At 42.3% G+C, this 27,402-nt stretch overlaps 1 protein-coding gene across 1 annotated transcript in view; it reads left to right on the top strand.

Moving 5' to 3' along the window:
• The first annotated feature begins 6,979 nt into the window (after positions 1 to 6,979).
• LOC120055297 (receptor-type tyrosine-protein phosphatase N2-like) overlaps positions 6,980 to 27,402 on the top strand; it is a 98,079-nt gene continuing 77,656 nt past the window's right edge. Inside the window, exons 1-5 of the mRNA XM_039003173.1 lie at positions 6,980 to 7,018; positions 7,556 to 7,729; positions 9,417 to 9,637; positions 11,142 to 11,228; positions 16,940 to 17,019. Coding sequence (XP_038859101.1) covers positions 6,980 to 7,018; positions 7,556 to 7,729; positions 9,417 to 9,637; positions 11,142 to 11,228; positions 16,940 to 17,019 — 601 coding nt within the window. The remainder of the gene's footprint in view (positions 7,019 to 7,555; positions 7,730 to 9,416; positions 9,638 to 11,141; positions 11,229 to 16,939; positions 17,020 to 27,402) is intronic.

Genomic DNA, 27,402 nt, shown 5'->3' with positions numbered 1-27,402 from the left:
AGAAAAATGGGAGAAACTCCCCAAATACAGGTGTGCCAAGCTTGTAGCGTCATACCCAAGAAGACTTGAGGCTGTAATCGCTGCAAAAGTTACTTCGACAAAGTACTGAGTAAAGGGTGTAAATACTTATGTAAATGTGATATTTCAGTTTTTAATACATTTGCAAATATTTATAAAAAAATGTTTTTTGCTTTGTCATGATGGGGTATTGTGTGTGTAGATAAGGGGAAAAACTATTGAATCAATTTTAGAATAAGGCTGTAGCGTAACAAAATGTGGAAAAAGTTAAGGGGTATGAAAACTTTCCGAATGTACTATATATAGTATAGGCTACAGTAGGCTACATAATACACTTTCCAGTGACACTGACTCACCCAATGATGAAGATGAAGCATAGGCTACAGTAGGCTACATAATACACTTTCCAGTGACACTGACTCACCCAATGATAAAGATGAAGCATAGGCTACTCATCGGTGATGGCCGATGTGCTCGTGTCAATATCTCAAGATAAGGTACTTCGAAAAACAGTGCTGTTGGCTCAGAATCGCTCAAAAATTCAACAGGAATAACACTCAGAATGTCAGACTAGAAAAAATGGTGGCACATGTACTATCAATTGCATTATGTGACAAATCACAAAAGGAAACACAGATAACTGTTTTTATCCCTGGTGGATTAGGTCAAAGGTCACTATGGATCTGTCTCAAATGGCACCATATTACCCATAGAGCTCTGGTCAAAAGTAGTGCACAATAAAGGGAATATGGTGCCATTTGGGACACATCCTAAGTTATTCTCATTCTGTAATATGTTCTCTCAGCATGTTAGTATATTTATAAGACGAAAAGGCTACATGATGAAAAAATTGTTAGTTTCTATAGACAGATCAGTCTTCTCTTTTCAGCAGTAGGCATTAGCTTTCCAAACGGTAGGCCTACATTTTTCCCACGATTTGTATTTGAAAATATACTGACAGCCGCAACCAACAATAGAAATATAATCCATACATGGCAGTTCCCATTCAAGTCAGGACTGGCAGCCATTGCAAGTGTACTCATGAGTTTAACCAGTGTTAGCGGTTCCAAAATCCTTCTATGGAGTTATATATATGGCCACAACACAACAAGCTGTTCTATATTCGGCGCATGTGCTGCCCAAATTGCGGCCTTCCTGACTGTAAGTGCTTGTGATAAAACTTATTCCACAGCTATTTTTTACAAGCTATTGATCCTCTGTGGAAAAATTATGCTCTCAGGTGTAGTATTTTGAAGTATTTTACTGCTGTCTGTTCAGACAGGAGTAGTATCATTTTTGGTTGATTTCACATTGAATTGACATTAGTTGAAAACTCAACCAAAATGTAAATCAAAACTAGACGTTGAACTGACGTCTGTGCCTAGTGGGACCTGAGATCTACATACATTTCTAGAAAGCAGCTCTAGACGGGCGAGCGATATTCTATAGTGCACAGCGCTGGTGATTTTTGGAGGGTTTTATCAATCTCTCCAGCAGAAATGAAATATGCTATTGAGTTATTTACCCTGGCTGTCTGAAAAAGCATTAGGGGAACAAAACTCCAAGGAGCATCTGCATTTCAAACCCAGAACAGAGCGCGGCAGAGCAGCATGATAAGCCGAGCAGCACAAACCTAGGCGGAGTCCCAAATGACACACTATTCCCTACGTAGTGCACTACTTTTGACCAGAGCCCTATGGGTTTAAAAGCAGTGCAAAATGTAGGGAATACGGTGCCATTTGGGACGCGGACCTAATGGCCTCAGATTATTCAACATAAGATCCACCGCTGCTCTGACCCTCTGAGTGCTGGTCGGGTGAAACACAGAAACACCTCCACAGATTCGAAGCTACCAACCTGCCTCTTGTTTCTCCTCATCATAAAAACACAAACCCTGCTGATGTAGCACAGAGCTATGGGCCTTAAACTTAACACTAAGGTTTTCCAGAAATCCCAGTTGGAAGGTCCCTGGATGTCCTGCTTATTCCCTCATGAAAAACATGGGAATTTGTGGAAAGTTACTGGAATTTTGCAAAGCTATTTCTGTTAAATTAGTCCCATAGTTTGTAATACCCAAACCCTGACCCCCTCCCTCTCACTGCTCTCTGTTAACCCCAGCTGCCCAACCAAGCGGACCTCTTCTTTATATCCCATTGCTATGGAACCGTTTCGCCTGCGTGGTTGTGAAAACCTAAGCTGTGTGTGAATGACTTGGTGGGGGTTACAGTTAATCAAGCTGTGGTGCCACATAGCGTCGGTTCCTGTGAAAACCCTGCCTTAGCTCTCCTCTCACACAGACAGCCATCAAGACCCCCGTTAAAGCAATCATTGAGCACAGCTATTTTATGTGTGTTTGATGGTGAAAGCTGGCTCTCAGTCCTCCCTGTGTTACTGAGCCCGGCCCTGCTCAGTTGAGTGATGTGTGGCAGGCAGGCCAGGCTGTAGCAGCAGACAGCAGTATGGTGGGTTCCGTGTGTTCCGTGTGTTCCATATCTTCTATGTCTTCTGTTGTGTTCCGCTGCTCCTCCCTCATCAGGCTGTGGTGGATCTAGAAGGCTGGCTGGGTTCCAGAACCCTGGCCTCTACCTTCTGTGCTCCGCTCAATAGCATCATGGGAAGCCCCCACCACCGGGAGATCTGCATTGTTTGACTCTCTCATCTGGTAGCCATGAAAGCACATTTGCATACCTATGTATTTAAAAAAGAGGAGATGGATGTATTATCAGACCAATGTGCCCATATCTACATATTTTCTAAATCCATCCTCTCGTTTATTATGTTATTGATGGTTTTACTGATGGTTTTACTTGATGGTTTTTACAACTTTTTTAAAGATTGATAACCCATAACAACGCATGCCTTCTCATGGAAATGTGATTTATAGAAGTCATCCCAACCCTATCCAGCCAAATGCTCACTAACAGTAAGGTGCACTCTGCAAAGTGACATGTGTACTGTGCTCTTCCTTCTATTACCAAGATAAGGATGTCATTGCAGATGCTGTTTGCTGTGCAGTCTAGTGATGCTTGTATCTTTCATGGACGCTGCCTCTCATCTGTGGAATGTCTCTGTTGAATTGTTCAAGTGTGCGTGGCCATATTCTGGGTTACATTTGGTTCCGCCACCCCATCTGGTATTGGCACCAGTCCTCAGTTGTGTTGCCAAAACGTGCTGTAGTTCTGTACTGTATGTTAGTATTAAGAAGCAGAGGGGAATACATATGGAGCTCATCATGCAGCCTTTTGTCTTATAAACCTACTAACATGCTGAGAGAACATATTACAGAATGAGAATGACCTAGGATGTGTCCCAAATGGCACCATATTCCCTTTATAGTGCACTACTTTTGACCAGAGCCCTATGGATAATAGGGTGCCATTTGAGACATCCATAGTGACCTTTGACCTAATCCACCAGGGATTAAAAACAGTTCTCTGTGTTTCCATTTGTGATTTGTCACATAATGCAATTGATAGTGTACGGCCCAACGCAGGAGATGAGAAGCAGGTACAGGGAGTGAACCATTTAATACAGACGGACATGTAACGGAACAGGGACAGCGTCTGGACATAAACACGACACAACAAAATGTTACTGCAGGGTACAACACAGAGGAGCAGACATATATACAGGGAGAATCAACATAGTGAGGGAGTCCAGGTGAGTCCAATGAGCACAGCTGCGCGTAATGATGGTAACAGGTGCGTGTGATGACGGGTAGCCTGGCGCTCGAGGGGGAGCGGGAGCAGGCGTGACAGATAGTATATGTGCAACCATTTTTTTCTAGTCTGACATTCTGAGTGTTATTCCTGTTGATGTGTTGCAGGGTTGATCTGGGAGGATGAGGCCACCCAGCAGATCCTGTCCAAGGAGCTGTCTAAGCTGAGGAAGATCCCCTACAGACGCCTACAGGACTCCAGCCCCCATGTCTATAGCAGCAGCAAATCCAGGTCACTCTTCTGGCAGGCAGCACCATCCATCACACCTGTGCATACACACACGGACACACACGTATGCATGCAGACAGACAGGCAGGCAGGCAGACTCTAGGAGTGCACATGTTAGAATATGATGACTGATGAGCTGGTTTATGTCTGAACGGATCTAGTTTCTAGCTCTGGATAGTCCAGGTTATCTGTCTGACTGTTCCTTATGGCTGTTCAGGTCTGTCTGTCTGTCTGTCTGTCTGTCTGTCTGTCTGTCTGTCTGTCTGTCTGTCTGTCTGTCTGTCTGTCTGTCTGTCTGTCTGTCTGTCTGTCTGTCTGTCTGTCTGTCTGTCTCTGTCTGTCTGTCTGTCTCCTTTTTCTATCTATTTATTGCTGTCTCTCACACTTACTCACACCTCTCACTCTCCATGTCTGGTCCAGACCATCTACCCAGGCTATGGACTCAGGAGACAAAAAGATCAAGCCTGTGGAGGTGGAGCTCAGTAGAAACCTTCAGAACATCCTACAGCGTCTGGGCCTCCTTTCCCAGGCCTCGTCCCCCACTGGCCCCATGAGTCCCAGCAAGGTAAGGGCCCCCCTGGCCAACTTCAGAACCCTGCCCTCCAGACCCCCAGGCCCCTGCTTTAGCCTGGGATGAGCAGCTGGATCCTTTTTTACTTCTCCATAGATGCACCTCTCTATAAACACACACTCATGTGTACACACACACACACGCAAATCACACATACACACACACAAACTAACGCTGCGGGAGCTGTATCATTATCTATCCCCTTCTGAAGGGTTGGTGAATGGCTGTTGGTTGACCATTCACAGGGATAGTTTCCTGCTGGATTATTATGAGGGAGATAATGCCCACCGTGGGTTCAGGAGTTCAGTTCCTTAATTAGTAACACCCACATGATGGGCTCTATGTAATTTCTGTTCAGGGGGGTGACCAACATGGCCTAGCTGAATGAGAGGGCCAAACCCCTGCTGAGGTCCAGGCATTGAGGGGTTGGGGAGGGTACCCCTTTATTTATCAAGAATGGGGAGAGTCTCCCTTTATTTATTAAGGATGGGGTTGGTGGAAAACATTGGGGGGGGGCTTTCGTTTGAGATGAGTATGTGGGAGATGGATGGATCTTAGAGTGTTGTTGACCAGTCCGTATAGTGTACTGCTTAGGAAGATATTACATACTCTCATCTTATTGTTAACATATTAGCAATTAACGTTTCATTTGATGGTGGTGTATTAGCTGGGGATTTAAGTGAAGCACTAAGTAAAGATGAACACTTTGATCTATTTGCTAACACTTTCTATGAAGTTAATGTGTATAATGCTATATAATGACCTTTATATAATGCGTTATAATACATAAATAATGTGTTTTATTATCTTGCAGAGTGAACGTTACCAATCTGGCGTCTTCTCTGACTACTACTGGCCCAAGTCCCAAGGAGAGGGACATTTTTCCCCACTGTCCTTCCAGCCTCCCTACCAGGACAGACACTCTGCAGGGAATGGAGACCTCCTTGTGGCTGCCCTCAGGCACTACCTGTCTGGGCAGGGACCACCCCAGACCGGGGGGGCCCCCAAAGTCCCAACCTTGCCCTCCCCTCTTCTACGCCCCTCCTACAGCAACAGTATAGACAGTACTGGGCCTAAAGAGAACTCTCAATCCCAAACACCCAACCTGGATAGACTTTTACTCCTTAAGACAGCTGGAGCCAGTCAACCCTCTAGTCCAAAAGACCCCTTCAATCCAGTGGATGGTATGTGCTACTTTTTACTGTACAAGTTCTTCCTTATTATTCCTCTGTGAACAAATTATCGCTATCAATAGTTATGGATCTGCTGAAAATAACGGTATAGCATGTTATTAGTTGTTAATTAAGGCATTGACATCTACCATAGTTAGAACTCTTCTCCCTCTCATCCTCTCTTCTCTTCCCTTCTCCTCTCATCCCCTCTCCTCCTCTCCTCCTCTTCTCTCCTCTCCTCTCCTCCTCTAGGCCTCTCCTCTCCTCCTCATCTCTCCCATCCTCCTCTCATCCCCTCTCCTCCTCTCCTCCTCTTCTCTCCTCTCCTCTCCTCCTCTACGCCTCTCCTCTCCTCCTCTCCTCCTCATCTCTCCCATCCTCCTCTCATCCCCTCTCCTCTTTCCTCCTCCACAGAGGTGTTCATCAAGAAGGTTCTGAAGAACGTGGGCAGACACAATGTGGACGTGGACGACATGAGTCCAAAAGACCTGGACCAGCTGTCTACACTGATCGCTAACGCCCTACAGGTAGAAAAAACAACAACGTTTTTGTACTTGTCTTTCTTGCACAAACCCTCACACCTTTCTTACTAACACTGATTTTGCTTTTTAGGAAGATTTTACTTGGAATGAATGTGATGGTTGGTTGTCTTACCTAGACACCGCAGTTGAATGCACTGTCTGTAGTTTCTCTGGATAAGAGCGTCTGATAAATGACCAAGATGTAAATGTGAATGCAGGTAGTGGATCAAAAACAGCCTCAGGCCAGACCAGGACCAAGAGACCTGGGGGAGGAAGAGGAGCAGGAGGATGAGGAAGGGAATGAGGGGCCTGGGGAACAGGAGGGGGAGAAGGAGGAGAGTGACCCTCCATCCACCACAGAGAAAACGGCTCCGGAGAGCACTCCCCTAGAGGAGTCTGTGGTCCAAGGTACACAAACCTGACGGAACTGGTTACTTGGAGAAGACCTCCATCTGTAGTATTAACTCACCAACACCTTTGTATACTCATTGTCTTTCCATGCCAACTTCAGGGTGACTAGTTCATATTGGCTGCTCTGTTGATTTGAAATGCAGTCAGACTTTGGCAAAAAAGTATCAGCTAAAAATATTCACAAACCATAAGTTTCCCTTCGCCTTCCAAAAGGGCGAAGGGAAGAGTATATGTGCGTGGCTGTTATTTGAGATATGCAGAGTCGGTTTGCTTTCTGCTTAATATTATTCTTGTTGTCAGTAAACACTCAGTCTCTGTTATTTCCTGACAGAGCGACAAATGGAGGGAGACAGAGAGCCAGCAGGCTCCAATGACAAGGTACCCCATTTTGATTCTTAAAGTGATAAAGGGTTTGAAAGAAAGTGGAAATGTCAAACGGAATACTGACATTATAAACGGTGATATTATACCGTGTGTAGGGTATGAATCATCCAGAAGAGCTGATTTTCAAAAGGATTTTGATGATAAATCTGCAATGTACTGTAGACAGTAAACCAGTTAGTATACACAACATAGAGAAGAAGTATGTTTTGAAAAAGGGATTGAAAGTGTTGTAATGTTGTCAGTTTGCATACCTATCTTTCAAACAGTTATTATTGGCTTCTGTCCTATTGCTTCCTGCTTTCCTAGAACTTGATGAGAGAAGCAAATTGCCTCCTCTCCCCTATCAAAACAGTTCCTTAATTCAGTACACATGGATTGTAACAAAACATGTCTCATAATCAAGATGAAAAAAAGCCATAATGTAGTTATGATTGATTTGTATTTGTTATTTCTGTGCTTCCTGAGATCACCGTGACTTTTGTTGTTTGTGCTGTAGCTAGATCACCGTGACATTGTTCTGTGTTATTTCAGCCCCAGGATGCCGCCGGCTTATTTGGAAAGCTTCTGGCGTACCTGGATAAGAGTGAGTCCCCAGCCCAGAGACTCCAGGGAGATTCCCCCGGCCAGGCTGGTGTGGGTGCAGGGCTGGGCAAGGGCAGGGGTGTCGGTCTGGAGAATGTCCGCAGTAAGACCACTCAGGCCGAGGTGACGACCATATTACACATACAGTTTCAAGAAAAAGTATGTGAACCCTTTGGAATTACCTGGATTTCTGCATAAATTGGTCATTAAAATTTGATCTGATCTTCATCTAAGTCACAACAATAGACAAACACAGTCTGCTTAAACTAATAACACACAAACAATTATTTGTTTTCACATCTTTATTGAACACACCGTGTAAACATTCACAGTGCAGGGTGGAAAAAGTATGTGAACCCTTGGATTTAATAGCTGGTTGACCCTCCTTTGGCAGCAATAACCTCAACCAAACGTTTTCTGTAGTTGCGGATCAGACCTGCACAACGGTTAGGAGGAATTTTAGACCATTCCTCTTTACAAAACTGTTTCAGTTCAACAATATTCTTGGGATGTCTGATGTGAACCGCTCTCGAGGTCATGCCACAGCATCTCAATCGGGTTGAGGTCAGGACTCTGACTGGGATTCTCCAGAAGGTGTATTTTCTTCTGTTGAAGCCATTCTGTTGTTGATTTACTTCTGTGTTTTGGGTCGTTGTTCTGTTGCATCAACCAACATCTGTTGAGCTTCAATTGGCAGATAGCCTTACATTCTCCTGCAAAATGTCTTGATAAACTTGGGATCTCATTTTTACGTCGATGATAGCCTGACGCAGCAAAGCAGCCCCAAACCATGATGCTCCCTCCACCATATTTTACAGTTGGGATGAGGTTTTGATGTTGATGTGCTGTGCCTTTTTTTCTCCACACAGTGTTGTGTGTTCCTTCTAAACAACTCAACTTTAGTTTAGTCTGTCCACAGAATATTTTGCCAGTAGCGCTGTGGAACATCCAGGTGCTCTTTTTGAATACTTCAGACGTGCAGCAATGTTTTTTTGGACAGCAGTGGCTTCTTCCGTGGTGTCCTCCCATGAACACCATTCTTGTTTAGTGTTTTACGTATCGTAGACTCATCAAAAGAGATGTTAGCGTTTTCCAGAGGTTTCTATAAGTGTTTATCTGACACTCTAGGATTCTTCTTAACCTCATTGAGCATTCTGCGCTGTGCTGTTGCAGTCATCTTTGCAGGACAGCTTACCGTGGACTGATGAACATCAAGGTTTTTAGAGATACTTTTGTAACCCTTTCCAGCTTTATGCAAGTCAACAATTCTTTAATCTTAGGTCTTCTTAGATCTCATTTGTTTGAGGCATGGTTCACATCAGGCAATGCTTCTTGTGAACAGCAAACTCAAAATGTTGTGAGTGTTTTTTATAGGGCAGGGCAGCTCTAACCAACATCTCCAATCTCATCTCATTGATTGGACTCCAGGTTATCTGACTCCTGACTCCAATTAGCTTTTGGATAAGTCATTAGCCTAGGTGTTCACATACTTTTTCCAACCTACACTGTGAATGTTTAAATTATGTATTCAATATAGACAAGAAAGATACAATAGTTTGTGTGTAATTAGTTTAATTAAGCAGACTGTGTTTGTCTCTTGTGGTGACTTAGATGAAGATCAGATCAAATGTTATGACCAATTTATGCAGAAATCCAGGTATTTCCAGAGTTCACCTACTTTTTCTTGCCACTGTAAGTAGAACCACAATGACTATGTTGTTAAACCATTTTGGTGTTATCCTCAATGATTTGAAATGCATTGTGTCCACATGTGTCGTTGAATTGTGGTTTAAATTGTCACATAATCAAGGTGGCAGTGCAGAAGAAGTCGACCCACTCAATGGACGTGGAGGAGGTGGCTGCGGTGGAGGGCTGGATCCAGGCAGTGGAGCCTCCTGCTGCCAAGATGGTCTACCAGGAGCCCCTGAAGAAGAAAGTGAACATCCAGGAGCTGCAGCTAGATGTCAAAGCTGCTGTGGCCACGAAGAAAACAACTGATGATGACTACGGCTATGTCATCACTGACACAGAGTGAGTAGTACCTTTCATAAGTAATGAATGAGGCAACCACAGCTAATCATTCAAGGTTCGATGTTTGTGCGGAATTGCATTTAGTATAGTACAAAGGAGTCTTTTTTAGGCCAGGGCCAACTATGGTGAATTGACAGGTGTAGACATGTTGTGTTGGGTACGCTAGATCAGTAGCAACCATTTGCATCCATTGGTACAGTTCTGTTTGTACCATGACTTTTGTTTTTATTTTTGTTTACTGTCTTGAATAGGCATAGCTGGAGTTGCTTTGAAACAAACCATTACAAATGGAAACAGAAATGTGCTTTAGATGCTAGACACCCAAAGGCCTACTGTGTCCCTGTCAGAGTAATTTCTCATTCCACATTTTAACTCACTGTTGGGAAAGTAATTTACCATGACTTTAAAAAAAAAAGGGTTTCGCTCACTGAATGTATTACCCTAGATTATTTTCAATGTTTCAGTACTGGATTCATATTCATGCATGAACGTAAATAAATCATTCATTTATGTAGTATTGGCAATTGACAAAACAATTTTATTTACATGAATCAAAACCATACCCCAGTGTGGTATATCATATGCATGTGCAATAAACATCTCACATGCGTATATCATTCAGTAGATGATGATCTGAAGGTGTTCAGGTCAAGTCCCTCTCCAGGGCACGGAACCCACAGCCCATCAGGCCACCAGGAACTGGAGCCCACATCCCTTCACTATTCCATCATAATCAGGTCTGGAGGGCCTCCACTCTCCATAGGGGGCTGGGCTGGGGCTATGGAATATCAAGGACTTTTCTCAATGTCTGTATAAGACAGTTTCTCCTTTTAAACTCCATACTCCCACTACGTTATGTGATTAACTAGGACTGAGGTTTGCACTGAAATTTATATCTTCCCGAGTCCCTGGTGATCAGAGACCCTGACTGTGTTTTACAGGTGGGGTACATCATTAGCTGTGGCCAGCGCTGAACTGAGCCACCGTGGTGCAGATGCACCATTTCATTTGCACCTATCTGTCTGGCCTGAAGTCTAAGGGAGTGGCTGTGTCTCAAATTGCACCCTTTTGCCTAAATTGCACCCTTTTGCCTACAGGGCTCTGGTCAAAAGTAGTGTACTATATAGGGAATAGGGTGCCATTTGGGACACAGACAGAGCACACAGGTGATTCATCATGCCAGAGGAAACACCTGCTCCCCCAGTTCTCATACCTCACCCTCCCTCCGTGTCTCCCTGCCTCCCTCATCTCCCTATTTGTCCCTCTCTCCTTTTATTCGCCCTTACCCTCTCACCTCCCTGTCTTTGGCCTTCACTCCCTTCCCCCCTCCCCCATCTCCTCCCCCTCCTACCCTCCATCCCCCTGACCTCCGTGCCTCTCGCCCCTCTTGTGTCCCCTCTCCTCTCTGAATGTGACAGGAATGTAATGTGTCGGAGCTCTCACCCACACTTAACAGGCTAAGGTGACAACTCTGTTGATGAACTCTGTATTTTTCTCTCCCCAGCGCCCTACAGACTGATGAGGGACTCCACTTGATGGAGATTCTGGCACGGCGGGCCAAGCTGCAGATGACTGACTTCCTGGAGCTCTCGTATGTATTTTATTCATGATTAACATTTTTATAGATTTTTCACACACTCAACTAAACAGAACAGAAACAACAAACACGGACTACACCACTTTTATGTATTTAACCTTTTTATGTAACTATTCATTTTGACTGCATGCTTAAAACAGACGTGACTAGATTTGATTTTACTCAGGAATCTTATACGGTGCTGGGTAGAATCTAAAATGGGTTGTACAGTAATTCCTTGTAGCAGGTAGATAGGTATGTATCCACTGATTAATGCAGACTGAAATGCAGGGTAGTGTGTGGAGAGAGTTTATAATACTCTATAAAAATAGCTCAATGGATACAGTTAGGCTTTAGGTGTCATGAGCACCATGTCAAGTCAAACGTTAACTGAGGGGCTTAAACAAAAATATATCAAATCAAACATTTGAATTATTAAACTGACAAACAGGTTAAAAGCCGAAGAAAGGCAGGCTTACTGAGACACAAGATGTCCCGGACACTGTCTTATTCTTATTCTGTAAACATTCGAGCTGGAGGTTGAAGATTATTGACACGTACACATTATTGACATGAGGTGCCATATACAGTACATGTAACTGCCAAAATAAAGGAAACACCAACATAGTGTCTTAATAAGGCGTTGAGCCACCACAAGCCACCAGAACAGCTTCAATGCACATTGCATAGATTCTACAAGTGACTGGAACTCTATTGGAGGGATGCAACACCATTCTACAAGGAATTCCATCATTTGGGGTTTTGTTGATGGTGTTGGAAAACACTGTCTCAGGCGATGATCCAGAATCTCCCATAAGTGTTCATTTGGATGGGATCTGGTGACTGAGACAGCCATGGAATAAGGTTAACATCGTTTACATGCTCATCAAACCATTCGGTGACCAATCAAACCCTGTGGATGGGGGCATTGTCATGCTATAGGGCATAACCATGGTAGCTAAAATATTGGCCAAATTCATGGCCTGCCCAGCATTTTTATACATGACCCTAAGCATGATGGGATGTTAATTGCTTAATTAACTCAGGAACCACACCTGTGTGGAAGCACTTGTTTTCAATATACTTTGTATCCATTAATTTTCTTAAGTGTTTCCATTATTTTGGCAGTTACCTGGCTGCAATCATGAACAGGACTGAACTCTCCATGAACCTCCCTCTCTTTCTCCAAAATCGTTATGTTTTTCACTGCAGGTATCTGACTTTAAACACACGCACTCACAAACACATACACACACACACACACACACACACACTTAGAATGCAATGAGGCTTTTAAAGCCATCCCCAACCAAATGAGAGTATATAGTGTCACACTGTGCTGGTCTGCGTAGTCAGTGGCATCTCCTTCACATAGTCTAACCAAAAACGACCTTACACACATTTTACGCACATTATTTAAAGACTTTCAAAATAATATTAAAGAGGAAATCTTATCGACATTCTGTAAAGACATGGTGCCATAACCTGTCACAAGTTCATTTCCTGAACCGTCATGCCCTGTACCCCACAAGTAAACACTGCTTTATGATGGGCCTCTCTCCTACCTTACTTATGTTTAAGTCTGACATTGTGGTCATTGTAATGCAGTCATTCATCAAGTGAACATACACTGCTATACTCAATAACCGTAGCAGTGTGTATGCGAGAACAATTTACCGCCATAAATACAATGCAACGTGCTGATGACAGGCATAAGAAAGAGAGTATTGTATGGGCTGATAGGCCCCCTTTGTGTTTTTCTAACTACTAAGCTTGATTGTTGGCGGTACAGGTAGGGATTGGCCGATTCCGTATCATGTGACACTGTGAATAAGGTTCTGAATGGCCCTTGTTTCTGAAGCACCTCACGGCGCTAGAGAGGTATACACTGCTCTGTATTCAGCCCTTCAGCCCATGGGTGGCCTTACAGGGCTGGGCTAATGTACCTTTTGTCTTTGTCCCTTTCTGGAACTGAAAGGGCCTTGGTATGGGAGAGTGATGGATTGGGTGGGAGAGAGCTGGGGCCCTTTGTTAGAGCTCCGAGTCGGCCCAGCAGGGGGAGCAGCCTGGACAATTTGTCCAAGCCGCCACGCTTATTTGGGCCGTCCCACTCCTTGCAGCTAACCGCTGCTGATCCTAGACCACCACCCCACCCTGGAGCCTGGGAGAATGGCTCTCCACATAATCAAATACTGGGCCCTCAATTCAGCCCAGCCAGCATGGCTCCTCTCACCTTTCATGTTGACTCATTTGTGCAAGCATGACTTGGTTCTGTAGGACCTTGAAATTAGTGTCTATCATGTTTACCATAATGAAGGAAAATATAGATATGCATACAGGGTAATTCAATGTTACCGTTATATGTAGTAACACAGTATGTTAGACACTGTGGCCAAATGTTATATATACTTGAATCAATCATCTATCTTTGTGTTATTTTGTATGATCGAAAGGACGATATAGAATAGGAGAATACAGACGCCGCTGTCAGAAACGTCTTGAATTGATCATGTCAGGCCGAACATGGCGGTTGAAAGCAGAGACGTTGGTTTTGATGTGTCAATGTGGGTGGTTTGCTTCAGAATCATGTAGCATTAGTTCACTCTGAATAATAGTTGTTGCGCAACACTTACCGACTGTAGTCAGACTCCAATTTGATGGGGGTGACGTAATGTCTGACTTCATATGCTGCTCATTTCAAAGTATAACCACTAGGTGGGGAGATGCACCTTCGCTGGTTGCTTGTAATGCAGCCTATGTGTTACTGAATACTGAAGACGCATTAGACAAGACTCATTTATTTTCACTGTAGAATCACAAAGCAAAAGATTGATGGACAATGACAGTTCAACTTTTTATATATATATTCTAACATACTTAAAGGGAGCGCTTTTACATGGGAGTAATATTCTGCTGAAGAAAGCATGCGCTTCAGCTTGAAAATCACAAGTACATGATTTACTTTTGCTGTAGTATTGAATTTTGAAAAACTTTCATTGGGTGGCGGTTGGCGTAGTTCAGAGATGTCATGCCCATATGGGACACAAGGGCACATGCCCCCTCACATTTGGCCTGTTTTTTTTCTTTTTCAGATGTTCAATTAATTACAAAACTTTATTTTTAAGCCCACGTTTTATCGTTATTATTTATCAAAAAAGATCTGTCAGCTTTTGCGGCGGGTGCACACTGACCGGACCCACCCCCGTTCCTATTCTCCCTAGTAAGTGGTTCCTTCCAAGGTGCAGCACACAGCAAAGATATGACGGAGCAAAGAGAGAGTGTAGAGTGATACGTGCAGCGTTTGATTAGCTGCCGATGAGGGCAGGAGGTACTGTATGTTTCTAAATGAAGTTGATCAAGCTATGTAGCCTATTGATAAAGCAAAAATGTTTTATTGTTTCTCTGTAATACTAGCCACCTAGCAATTGTATGAAGTTGTCTTTATCTAGCCAGCTAGATAGGTTCCCAACCGCCGAACCTCATAACTAGCTACCAAGCCTTTTCAGGCTGTCAATCAAGTTAGAGTAACTTGTCTAACTATCTTAGCTGGCATGCCTGCAGCAAGGTTGCTAGACTTTAGAAAAGCGAGCAATTACTATATGTACCGAATTAGACTCACATTCCTTTCCATCTTTTACCCAGATTTTAGCAGAGATACAGAGAAGCATATTTATTTTCTTTAAAAAAAAGAACCACCAGTCAGGAGGATACAGACAGTTCAAATGATATGCTTAGATATGCAGAAAGAGACTTGGTTTAACTGTAATCTGGCACCTTATGATCATATCATGATATTTGTGTATAAATTATGATTCCGTGAAATGAACCTGTATTGATGATGTGTGCTATGATCCCATGTACTGTGTTGTAATTTGAATGTAATATCCTGGGCATGGTAGTGCAGTATATTGAGATGTGTGATTTACAACAGTCAGAATGACACCCTCGTTAAAATGACAATTGAACAGGTAAAGAGGTATGCTTAGATAACCTATGCAGAGAAATGTACATATTTTTTAACATAGAATTATGGCTCTAAATTGCAGGAAAAATGTGTTTCAGGTGTTTGAAAAATGCAAAATTCTCCAACCACCTCCCCTCCATCCTAACGTACTTTGTGCCCCCTCTAAAATAAAATGGCTGCATGGCGCCCCTGGCTTAGGTCAGGAAACATATCAATGTGTTATGAAGTCACAGTGAGTGATGTTCCTTTTCAACCGCTAATAGATCGAACTCTTAATAGATGTGAAAAATCTATACATCTAGAGTGTTACGGGGGTGAATATCATAGAATGGTTGAAAGGCTAGCTGCTGGTTGAGGTTATCCTCCACACATTGCTAGATACCTTAACCTCCTGGCTGGATACATTATTTTACTTCAACATACAGTACAGCAAAACACTTTCTGTTCAATAGGTTGCCAAAAATAAAATGTACCGCATTTTATGTTCAATAGGTTGCCATAACCTGGTTTTATTCTGGGTGGTTCGCCCTCCTTCATCACCTTTAGCACTTTTCAGCTCAAGATATATTTTTACAGCCTGAAAAGTATTTGTCCAGTGTCCACCCTAGATTTGCTCTTTGGAAATACGTTGTGAGGGGAAAAATAATATCTGTACATTTCATTTGTACAGTGCTTTTCATTACACACAAAATTTACAAAGCTCTGTACATAAGCAATTGTCCCTATGACTGTCAGTGAAGGGACACACATAAAGTATGTGTACCTAATCCTAGACCAAAACCCTCCTTGTCATTTGTTGTTTGTAAAACACTCAGAGGCACATTGAGATTCAAGAGGTATCCTGTGGAAACGGCTCCTTTGGCTACAGGGATTCTAACAGTTTATGGGGTAGCCAGAGGTAAAATACTATTCAAGCACTGTGTGTGTACGGCTCTGATTTAACACTATCAGTCCTGAGACCCCAGGAAAAATGGGCTTTTCATTTATCTGACATTCATTTATCTGCATGTCCAGCCCTTACATTTAGCCTCACACTGAAGTGTTTAACCATTTTATTTTCAGGACAATCAGGGCTACAAGTACAGCACAAAACTATTTGACATAAACAGCTGCATTCATAGGTTAATTGACAAATGTCAATACAAAAACAAGGTCTGCCAAAGCAAAAACCGGATAAAAATAAATGTATATGAATGCTGTAAGTACAGAAATGTTTTGCTTAGTGGGAAATGAATATCCAACTAGTCAGTGACAGCTGTTTGGAGTTTGTGATAGCAACTATGTGAGCTTATACCAGTATTATAGACACTATGTCCTGGGATTTCCTATGATCTTCTATGTAGAAGTACCCCTTCTAATGACTCTTGTGTACCTTGTAAGCGTCATTGTGTAGCTTGTGAGCATCATAGTTCATGTTCGTAGGAGTCTCAGCTTTTCATAGATAGCTTTTAATAGTTTGTAGCTCAAACCATTTTGCCTCTATGGACGTGTTTGTAAAAAGACATGGCCCTGGGCCCCTTCGGGATCTGCCCTTGTCTCACAAACAACGCTCTAGCTCAGCCCCCGTTAATTACACAGAAGTCTGTAGCTCAAACACACAATGTTTAAAAGGGGTTAGAAGACTCATTGGGTTAATGACCTGGTCTGTTCTTTGTAAGGCAAGAGGGCAGAAAAACAATGCTTTACCACCATGAAAAAAAAAATATTTCTCGTTGATCATGTTTGGAATGTCTCATCTCACTGTGTGTGTTTTTTTTTACAGAGTGGTGGGCCCAGCTGTGACCTTCAGAGTACGACCTAATACCCAGAATGTCAGCACTGCAGATGTGGCCAACGTAGCAGGTAGGTCTGAGCTGCTCTGATAGCTAAATGTTATATATATATATTGCAAAAAAAGCAATCTCTTGTGCTTTAGTGGAGCATGTTGGAACTGAAATGGACATTTTAGCTTTTTCAAATATCCAAGATTTTGTTGTTTACTCTCAGAGAACTGGTCCACAGTTTTTATAGCTCCATACTGAAAATTCTCTGTATAGACCTCTGATAATGGAGATGTGCTGTCGGGAGAAAGAGTAAAATCTAAGTGACATCCGTAAGCGTTATTAGGAAGCCTCCCTTGCACCAATCACAACTCTTCTCTGGTGAGTGAAATACAGGTATGCATTGTCAAAGAACCCCCAAGGAAAGGAGAGAATAGCTGTATTTGTATATAGTTATCATTACTGATAAACATACAAGGCTGCTTCAACAGTTATGAGAAAATATTTATATTTATATATGAAGATAATGTTTTCCCCCACGAATTGGAATTTGTAACATATCATACCAATGGCAAAATTGTAGTGTAGATATTGGGGGGGTGGGGGCGAACAGTAGGGGGGGGTCCTCCACCCCCGACATTTAAAACGCATTTCCAGCAATTCTACACAGTTTGATTTATTATGCCTCTCTTGAGGGGTATTTTGAGGGAAAAACACAATAAAAGTGGAAGGGCCCCCAACCCCCCCCCCCCCCCAAAATGAAACATTTCGTTTTTAGGGAAAACTGATTTTTTGGGGGAAAACAGCTGACTCCCTGCACATTTTGCAATGGGGCAGAGAGAAAAATGTGTGGTTTTATAATGCTATTCTACAATTTTAGTCAGCTAATTAAAGCAAATTTCCTGCAATTCTGCACATTTTTTTCATGGGGCAGAGAGAAACCTTTTCTGTTTTATAGCTAATCTCATGCTATTCTTCACATTTTGCCATGAGGATGAGATAAATGTTTGCAGTTTTAAAGCTAATTTCCAGCTACTCTACACATTTTGCCATGACGCTGACAGAAAATGTTGCAGTTCTAATGTAACTGTCCAGTGAAAATGTCACTTTTAAAAGTTAATATTCTGTCAACTCATACCCAAATAATGTTGTTGACTCATCCTACACTGGTATTTGTGGACAAAGCATAAATTGGAGAAAAATTACCACCTTAACAAACAAAGAGACCAATTCAAAATGCTTGCTATTTTCTCATAGGGGATAATGTCTGGCCAATCAGCGGTCTACTCGCATTAATATTTTTTGTGACCGTATACACCCACACCATTCTGCTTTTGGGGTACGCCCACACCATTTCAACCCAGCTGCTTTTTAACATACTTAATTACTATTTTTGGGAAGGAAAACTACTTCACTCATATTGTAATTAGTTTGAACTATAGTTCAAATTTCATAGAAATCTAGAAACACTGGACAGTTACTTTAAAGGTCGACTTTTGGGAAAAAAACGCAAAAATAACAGCTTTAAACTGTATAACTGATCAATGCACCATCATACCAGGTCATTTAATGCTTAAAATATTTGTTGGCTATTTGGCTTTAGTGCCATTTCTTTCCGATCTCAGCTTCCCTCCAAAAACAAATCCTGAAATGACATCAATACATACTGGAGGAGTTACTGGCTAGCTACAAGTGGCTAGCTTAGCTAATGAACTAGTTACGTGGGTTGCAGCATGCATGACCAGAATGACATATCGATGAACCACCAAAGGCACACCCCATTTCTGTTTGAAAATTGAGGAGTTAGACTGTTTTTTGTGCCCAAAGTTGACCGTTAAAGCTAATTATCTGCAATTCTCCACATTTTGCCATTGCCTATGACGTGTTAATGTGATATCGGGAGGTCGGGGGCACCCATTTACATTTTTTTTTATACATTATTGGGGAGACGAATCGACCTGTTCTGAATATTGGGGGGATCCCCCGTGGCAATTTCACCTATGTAGCAGGGGACAGACACACACACACACACACACACACACACACACACACACACACACACACACACACACACACACACACACACACACACACACACACACAGGGAAATTGCTCTGTCAAAGTAAGTTTAGCTTGAATAGATAAATCTAGTTTTTTTCCCTTCGTCTAGTGATGACAGTTTTGATAATTGAACTCCACACTCTTGATCAAGTGATTGTGTAATGGCTACCCCCGTCCTGTTTCACAAGTGCTATTGTTCGTGTTCGTGTCCTCGTTTCTCATTTCCAGCCCCGGACTAACTTGTTTTGAGAGGTCATGGATGAGCCTTTATTCGTATTAATGCAGTTGACAGAACCGCACTTGAAATGAAATACGGCTGCCTCTTAACTTAAGTGCAGTAGTGTGGGTGTGCTGCTGTCTCTAAAGCATAATTTGTCATATTCAACAAGAGTATCGGCAAAGATTATTTCAATAGCCCCAGTTGATGTGGTTTTTCTGAGACGTTAAGCATTACAAGGCTATTGTAATGGCATCATTTTATCATCATTTTACAGTTTCTTCCAGACGCAATGGAGAAATCTGTGTGCCCATGTTTTAAGCAGTTGGAGACAAAACTTAAATGATTAAATTTTAATCATCTTCGCATTATTTAATTTAAATGGCTGTCACGTTCCTGACCTGTTTTCTGTTGTTTTGTATGTGTTTAGTTGGTCAGGACGTGAGCTGGGTGGGAATTCTATGTTGTGTGTCTAGTTTGTCTGTTTCTATGTCAGCCTAGTGTGGGTTCTCAATCAGAGACAGATGGTAGTCGTTGTCTCTGATTGAGACTCATATATAGGAGGCTTGTTTTGTGTTGGGATTTTGTGGGTGTTTGTTACCTGTCTCTGTGTTTGTGTTCTGCACCAGATAGGTCTGTATCGGTTTTGCACATTTGTTATTTTGTATGTTTGTAGTGTTTCACTTGTTTTTGTATTAAACATGTTTAACACTAGCCGCGCTGCACTTTGGTCCTCTCCTTCACCCCTGGAAGAAAGCCTTTACAATGGCACTGTAAGAGATTTCAATATGACATCATAGCTACCATAAATAAGGTGTGTTATCATACCATTATTATAAGATACATTAAAAAAATGTTGGGCTGTGTCCCAAATGGCACCCTATTCCCTATACAGTGCACTATTTTTTACCAGGACCACGGGATGCAGCCTTGGACTGGCTGGACACTGGACAAAGGAGTCAGTGTTACCTCATAGAACATTCGCATTCTTCTGCTCCATGTGAACAATACTGGATCGATAGAGAGCCAGCCTCCTGGCCGTCCCGGGCCAGAGTGGAGGAGGGCGGAGGACTGTGCTGGTATTCTGGGGTGCAGCAGCACGGCCCTAGCTGTGTCGCAAATGGCACCCTGTTCCCTAAATATCTAGTGGACTACTTTTGACCAGGGCCCATATGGCTCTGGTCAGAAGTAGTGCACTATATAGGGAATATGGTGCAATTTGGGACTCAACCCCTGTATTGCCCTGGCCTGCCCTGTATTGCCCTGGCCTGCCCTGTATTGCCCTGGCCTGCTGAGTAAAGAACCCTGGAGTGGAGCTCGTGGAGCTCCTGTCACGCATACCCGGCCATTGTTAGGAACCCAGGGCCAGGCAAAGGCTATTGTCAGGGGGGGTGTCAAGATGGTGAGCAGCGGGGTGATGACCCTCATTGTCAGGCCTATTCATGCACGCTGTGGAGCCATGGAGTGGCAGGCCCAAAAACCACTTCCAGTGGTGCGTCTCGGCCGTGAGAACCAGGCTCCTCAATTGGCTGGAGGTCAGGGTCAGGCCAGCCAGCCGCGCAATTAGCACATTAAGCAAGGTCCCCAATAAAGTCCACAATAGAATGCAGAAATGAGTTGTCTACAAACTGTATCCACTTAAAATGTTATTTAGTCAAAGATATTTTTAATGGCCTAACTGGTTTGACTGAATGTGTATTATTGACCATTAAACTGACCTCCCTGTGTTTTCTATGAAGAGGAGAACATCCATTGTCTTCCCTGACAATAGCTAGTTACTCATTCACTGGCTGAATGTAATATCTGAGGTTTGATTTGTGTCTTGACATGGAAATAATTCTGTGTCACAGAGGTCACAAACAGTTCAATAAGTTATGAAGGCGGTTTTCCCTCGCAAAGTGGTATCGGTGAATGGCTGAGTTTCTATGTTTGACACACTTTTTAAAAAGCAAGGAAATTCTGATCATTCTGATCAAGTTCACATACATCTATCAAACCAGTTTTTCTTCTGTCAGTTCCTCACTTATGCAGACAGCTCTGTAGAGCGGTGTTGTTTTGGGCACTGGTATTCAACCAGAGTAAACACTAAACAGTAGATGCAACACTTTCAGTTGGGCAGTGTTTACTTTAAGACACATTCCTATTCACTCCCATTCACTCCCTGTATCTGGTAGTCCTAACCTTGATGGCCTTGAATATACTATGAACCATGAGTCATTTCTGATCACCGGAGTTGAAATGAGACCCCAATTCCTCTGATCATTACAAAGACCGTTGGTTGTATTTTTTCTCTCTCTTTTCACGGTTGAGTGGTTTAGCATAGATCTCATAATACTGACAGCTCTGACCTTCACTCCAGCTTTAACACTTGTTAAAATGTCAAATCTTATTAGCTGGCTCTTTAGGAAAAAGTAATGTGGTTTATCTACCTAAGTTCTCTTCTCCCTGATGTGAGGAAAGCCTTCAACCTCTGGTTGGCTCAGTCTTAGGGCTTAGCTTTTAGGGCACTCACTTACCCTAAGTATGTGTGTTCTGCTGCAGAGAGAAATTGAATAAATACTATGTATACCTGTTTAACGTGATTTATTGTCATCCATGTGACTGTATATGCACATGATGTTGATGTGCAACGTGAGATTTGTGACATTGTATTACAAATCTTGTGGTAATGATGCTTCTCTGGTTTTCATTATCATCAGCTTGATCTTTCTGCATTATCTGAGAGAAGTCACGTGCTTTTACTTCTTCCTTGAAAAGTTCCAAATAACATAGCATTTTGTCATCTTCCTAGATCTCTGTATGCTTGTCTGTTTTAACCATACAATATACAGAAGCTTAACACATTAGTGTATAAAACATACTACTCCCCCCCCCAAGCCAGCTGATCCTTGGTGACCTTTCACATAATCATCATCAGTAGCCGCTCAGTCCCAAATCAAATCCAAATCAAATTTTATTTGTCACATGCTTCGTAAGACCAGCAGTGAAATGCTTACTTACGGGCCTTTCCCAACAATGCAGAGAGAAACATATTGAAAAAATATAGAAGCATAATAACACGAGGAGTATATACACAATGAGTAACGATAACTTTGTTATATGCGCGGGATAGCAGTACTGAGTCGATGTGCAGGGGTATGAGGTAATTGAGGTAGATATGTACATATAGGTAGTGGGTAAAGTGACTAGGCTACAGGACAATAACCAGTAGCAGCAGCGTATGTGATCAAAAGGGTCAAAAGTAGTACACTGTATGGGGAATTGGGTGTCATTTTGGACAAACCCTGACTTTGTCATCAGCACTTTCTGTTTGGATTCACTCCTTTAATTGTCTCCATTGATTTCCTGTGTGATTTCATTGGAAACAAGTCTCCCCAATGGGACTATGGGCCCACTTAAGCCCTACAGGAGCCACCAGATCCATTGAAGTTAACTTCATTTAGTTTGCCTGTTGATCAATTCTCATCTCATGCTGAAGGATAATCAATTCTGGATTTTCTCTAGCTAGTAGCTAATAGCAACCTGTTGGCCAAAATGTGCTCATAATCAAATTGGGGGAAAATGAAATGACAAAAACAGTTGTTTATTGATGTCATTTGTTGTGACACAGTGTGGTACATTATCTCTATTGTCTATCGGCGTATGCGTGGTGGTTGTGTTTTGTGATTTCTGAGAAATCCCTACAAGTGAGACCTCGATCCTTTGTGTCCCCTGCAGTTCAGAGTTGCTTGTGGTTATTTTGGTCTGACTTCAGAGAGAGCTGGGGTGGGGGGTGGAATCCTCTAGAGCTTTGGGAGCATCTGTGGGTCCTGCTGTGAAGAAGGTGGATCATCACAGGTGTTGTGTGGAAGCTGAGTTTGTTTAGCAGCGGTGGTAGCGTGGGCGTCATGGTCCTCAGCCAGCCCTCTCTGGGCAGACCTCTCAGGGTCCCTCTCTCTCACAGCTGGCAGCTCTACTCTGGTTGCATCCCAAATGGCACCCTATTCCCTATACAGTGCACTACTTTTGACCAGGGCCCATAGGGCTATGGTTAAAAGAAGTGCACTATGTAGGGAATAGGGGGCATTTGGGATGCAACCTCTGTGTTGGCCCTGCTCCTGGAACTCCAGCTTCAGCTCAGGCTTCATGCCTCCTACAGATGGCACCCTATTTCCGAATGTAGTGCACCACTTTTGACCAGGGCTTTGGTCAAAAGTAGTGCACTATATTAGGGAATAGGGTCCCATTTGTGCTGCAGATGGCTTGACTGACTGGAGCTCTCTGCTGGCTCTGCTGCCTGACTCCACACTTGCAGCACGCTTGCATCATTCCAGGGCAGGCAATGGACTGGCTGGCTTGGAGAGGGAGAGGGAAGCTTCCGTGTCGCTGCGGTCTGTTTCTCTGTGCGAAAAATGCAGTATGTGTGGGATGTGTAAATGAATACTCTAAGCTTGGATGTAGGCCTAGTTCCTGTAATGAAGATGATGACATAACATAAGATGATGACATAACACAACATGTAGGGCAGAAATACCTTCTTGAACATGTGCCTTCATTACAAACTTGTATGGGATCCGTAAATATGAATTCAAATGTTAAATTATGAGCCTAGTTAGCCGTGATTGGCTGAAATAATGGAAGTGATGACCATGCTGACTGTTGGCCATGTGTTTACATGTGAATTCTTAAAGAGATGGGTGTAAAAAAAGAAGACCTCTCTAGCACTCAACAAATCGTTCAAGGGCATTTTCTCCTACTGGTATCCTAAGTGGGATAACACGTTTAGCAACTTTTAAAGCAGCATAACTTTCCCATGCTTCCTCCAATCACAAGCTCTGAATCTGAACTAAAAAAAAACATTTTAAAAAGGATTTCAGATTTTTATACATAACCCCCCTTTGGGACTTAGCATTCCATCACTATCACTATTTTCTTACTGCAGGATGGATTATACCCCCATATGATTGAGGCCCTCTTCATGTCAGACATGACAGAGTCTTCTCTCTGGGTGTGTAATAAAGCCATGTTCCTCCAAACTTCCTAGTCTGGCTTCTCTATCTCTCTCTCTCTCACTCCAGTGAAGAATGTTATTAAAGGCTAATAAAATGCTCCTGTTGTTCGCTCACCTTTGGTGGCCTGAGTACAAATATAGGATCTTAATTTGATCACTATTTGATGCTGAGAATTTCAAACCTGGGGTGTATTCAAGGTTTAAAAGGCTTGTAAAGGCTTGTAAATTGTGTAATTTTCACTTTGAAATGTCAGACTTGATTTGCCCTAACGAAACAATGTATCAACCCGTTCAAAAAAATGTCCATTAATTATAATCCACGTAATATTTCATATTTCCTGTTGCTGCATGATTATTTTCCTGCTTTAGCAAACTTGCTCAAATTAAGGTCCTACATCTGTAGGCAGTATCCAGCTTCTCTTAGTGGGCTCTGAGATCCCTGATGAGAACAGAAGCAGACAGCTGAATTGATTGGCCCACTTCAGCGTATGGACCTTGATTACAGCCGCATTCAAGTGCTGTTCTGTTCTCTACATCACCTTATCCACTCCTCAGAGGAGAGGAGAGGAGAGGAGAGGAGAGGAGAGGAGAGGAGAGGAGAGGAGAGGAGAGGAGAGGAGAGTGACTCACTAGGATTAGACTGTCTGCCTGCCTGCTGCAAATAGCCAGCTAGCTGTGTTCGCCTCGAAAAACCTTCATATAGTCAAGACACACAGACTAATGCGGTCTGTATTATACAGTATGTTGTAAATTAAGTTGCATATATACAGTAGGCTACTACAAAGATGAAATGTACAGTATCCATATGTACTATACTGTTCTCAGAATAAGAAATATTTATTGTAATTTCTTCATTTAGTAAAATATTAATGTTGACCTTGAATGAGTAACACAATGATTGATGGCTTCAACATTATGTTATCAGTTTAATAGATATACAGATCACAGGAGGTTGGTGGCACCTTAATTGGGGAGAACGGTAATGGTAATGACTAGATCGGAATAGGTGGAAGGGTATCAAATACATCAAACACATGGTTTCCAGGTGTTTGATGCCATTCCGGCTATTGCGCCATTCCGGCTATTATTATGAGCCGTTCTTCCCTCAGCAGCCTCCTGTGATACAGATGTAGGATCTTAATTTGAGCCAGTTTGCTACACCCGGAAAATAATCTAGGGGTTGACATATTTTTTGTAAGGGAAAATCAAGTCTGACATTTCAAAGTGGAAATTACTTCAGAACTTTTTTAAACTCAAATACACTACAATTTTTACATTTCCTGCATTACAGGACATTTCACCTGCAACAGGGTGATCAAATTAAGATGCTACATCTGTACACAATATGTTCTACAGTGTGATTCACAAATGTCACTGTGTCCTGACTGAGTGAGTGATAGAATCATATTGGTACATACAGTACAATGGCTGCTTGGTATAGAAAGTTAGAGGTATCTCCATAAGGTTACGGTACGAGGCGAGCAGGAGAGGGTTCAACTCTCGTTTGATGGTTGGCGCCAACATGAAATGTCCCTTCAAAGCCGGGTGCTGGGACTTCTGTCTTTCTGTTTTAGAGTGTTTTATGTATTCTAACAGAGAGACAAAGTCAGCCCAGAAACTTCAAAGCTGCTGGGTGACATTTAGGTCTACATCTTCAAAGGACCGCTCCCTGCTTTTGTACTTCTGCTTTTTGTCTATAATTAATGTACTCCTTCCAGATTCTGAGTGGGATTAGAGAGCCAGACAGAATGTATGTATGTATGTATGTATGTATGTATGTATGTATGTATGTATGTATGTATGTATGTATGTATGTATGTATGTAGCCATAGCCACGGGAAGTAGGGGTGCTGAAAAATCGGATTTCAAAAATATATATATAACAAAACTCACAAAAGTAGAAGACTGATATAGACTGTAGCGCAGGCATTCCATTTTTTTTACATATGGTTTGTAACAATATGCTCCTCAAACAGATCACATTTCCAGAGTGGGCTCTCTGGTACTTTTAATGATTTGACCCATTTTATACATAGAAATTGACATTATAGGTCATTAACCAATCACAGCCCTCCTTTAGGATTGCACATTCAGCAAGTCACCAGCAGAGGGAGTTCCCTTTGAATCTATTTTCCCATTCACTGTGTTGGTGGTGCTCATACAATTGATAATACCTTCAGAATTAGCAAAGAGCCCACTCTGGAAATGTGATGTATTTCTTTATTGAACCTTTATTTAACTAGGCAGTTCAGTTAAGAACACATTCTTATTTACAATGACGGCCTACCGGGGAACAGGGGCTTAACTGCCTTGTTCAGGGGTGGAACTACAGATTTTTACCTTGTCAGCTCGGGGATTCGATACAGCAACCTTTCGGTTTCTGGCCCAACGCTCTAACCACTAAGCTACCTGCCGCCCCATATTTGTAGAGTAAATTGTTCAAAATAATGTCTTAAAATGTATCAAATCAAAAAGGGTAGTTTTGAGATATTCATATTAATATTTTTTATGTTGAATAAATCAATGTGACATTTTTTATTTCAGAATCAAGAGTAAAGACATATACTTGATATTTTAGAGCACAATATGAGGAGAATAATGACGCAAAGATATTGTCTGTATCATGTATGGTTCACAGATTTTAGGGTCTTACAAGAGGCATGTATAGGTCTAAAAAGGGCCTAAAATGGCCACTTTCATCATGGTTTTCTCAAAAATGGTTTGTGATTCTTCCTGCAATGAAGTTTCTATGTGAAACTTCATTTGACATACCAAAAATATTTTACACTCCCATAGGCGTGGAAGCTCCCTATTGGACTATGGAAGCATCCATATTGATCATATCAAGCATGCATGTACACATGTATTTGACCAGTATTTCTCTCATATGAGGTTGTACTGACTCCATGTGTTTTCCTACCTGAACTATATGGACGTTGCTCTCCTCATTCTGCGTTAATGGATCAAGTATTTTCCACTGGATGCATTAACAAAGGGCAAGTACAGATCTGTCTGGAAAATAAAAGGGTTTATTTTTCTTCCCATCACGAAAGAAAGAAAAGGGATGAATTATGTATGGGTTATGAGAGACGAGTCTTCAGCTCATTCTCAACCCCTGATTGAGTCTCAAATTGATCTGTGCGGGTGATGCCATAGGTGTTATAGGTCAGTATGGACGCATGCCAAATGACACCCTA

Source organism: Salvelinus namaycush, chromosome 11 (genome assembly GCF_016432855.1).
Source record: "Salvelinus namaycush isolate Seneca chromosome 11, SaNama_1.0, whole genome shotgun sequence".
Taxonomy (NCBI): domain Eukaryota; kingdom Metazoa; phylum Chordata; class Actinopteri; order Salmoniformes; family Salmonidae; genus Salvelinus; species Salvelinus namaycush.
Note: the sequence above shows the minus strand (reverse complement) of the source record. Positions and strands in the feature narration are given on the sequence as shown.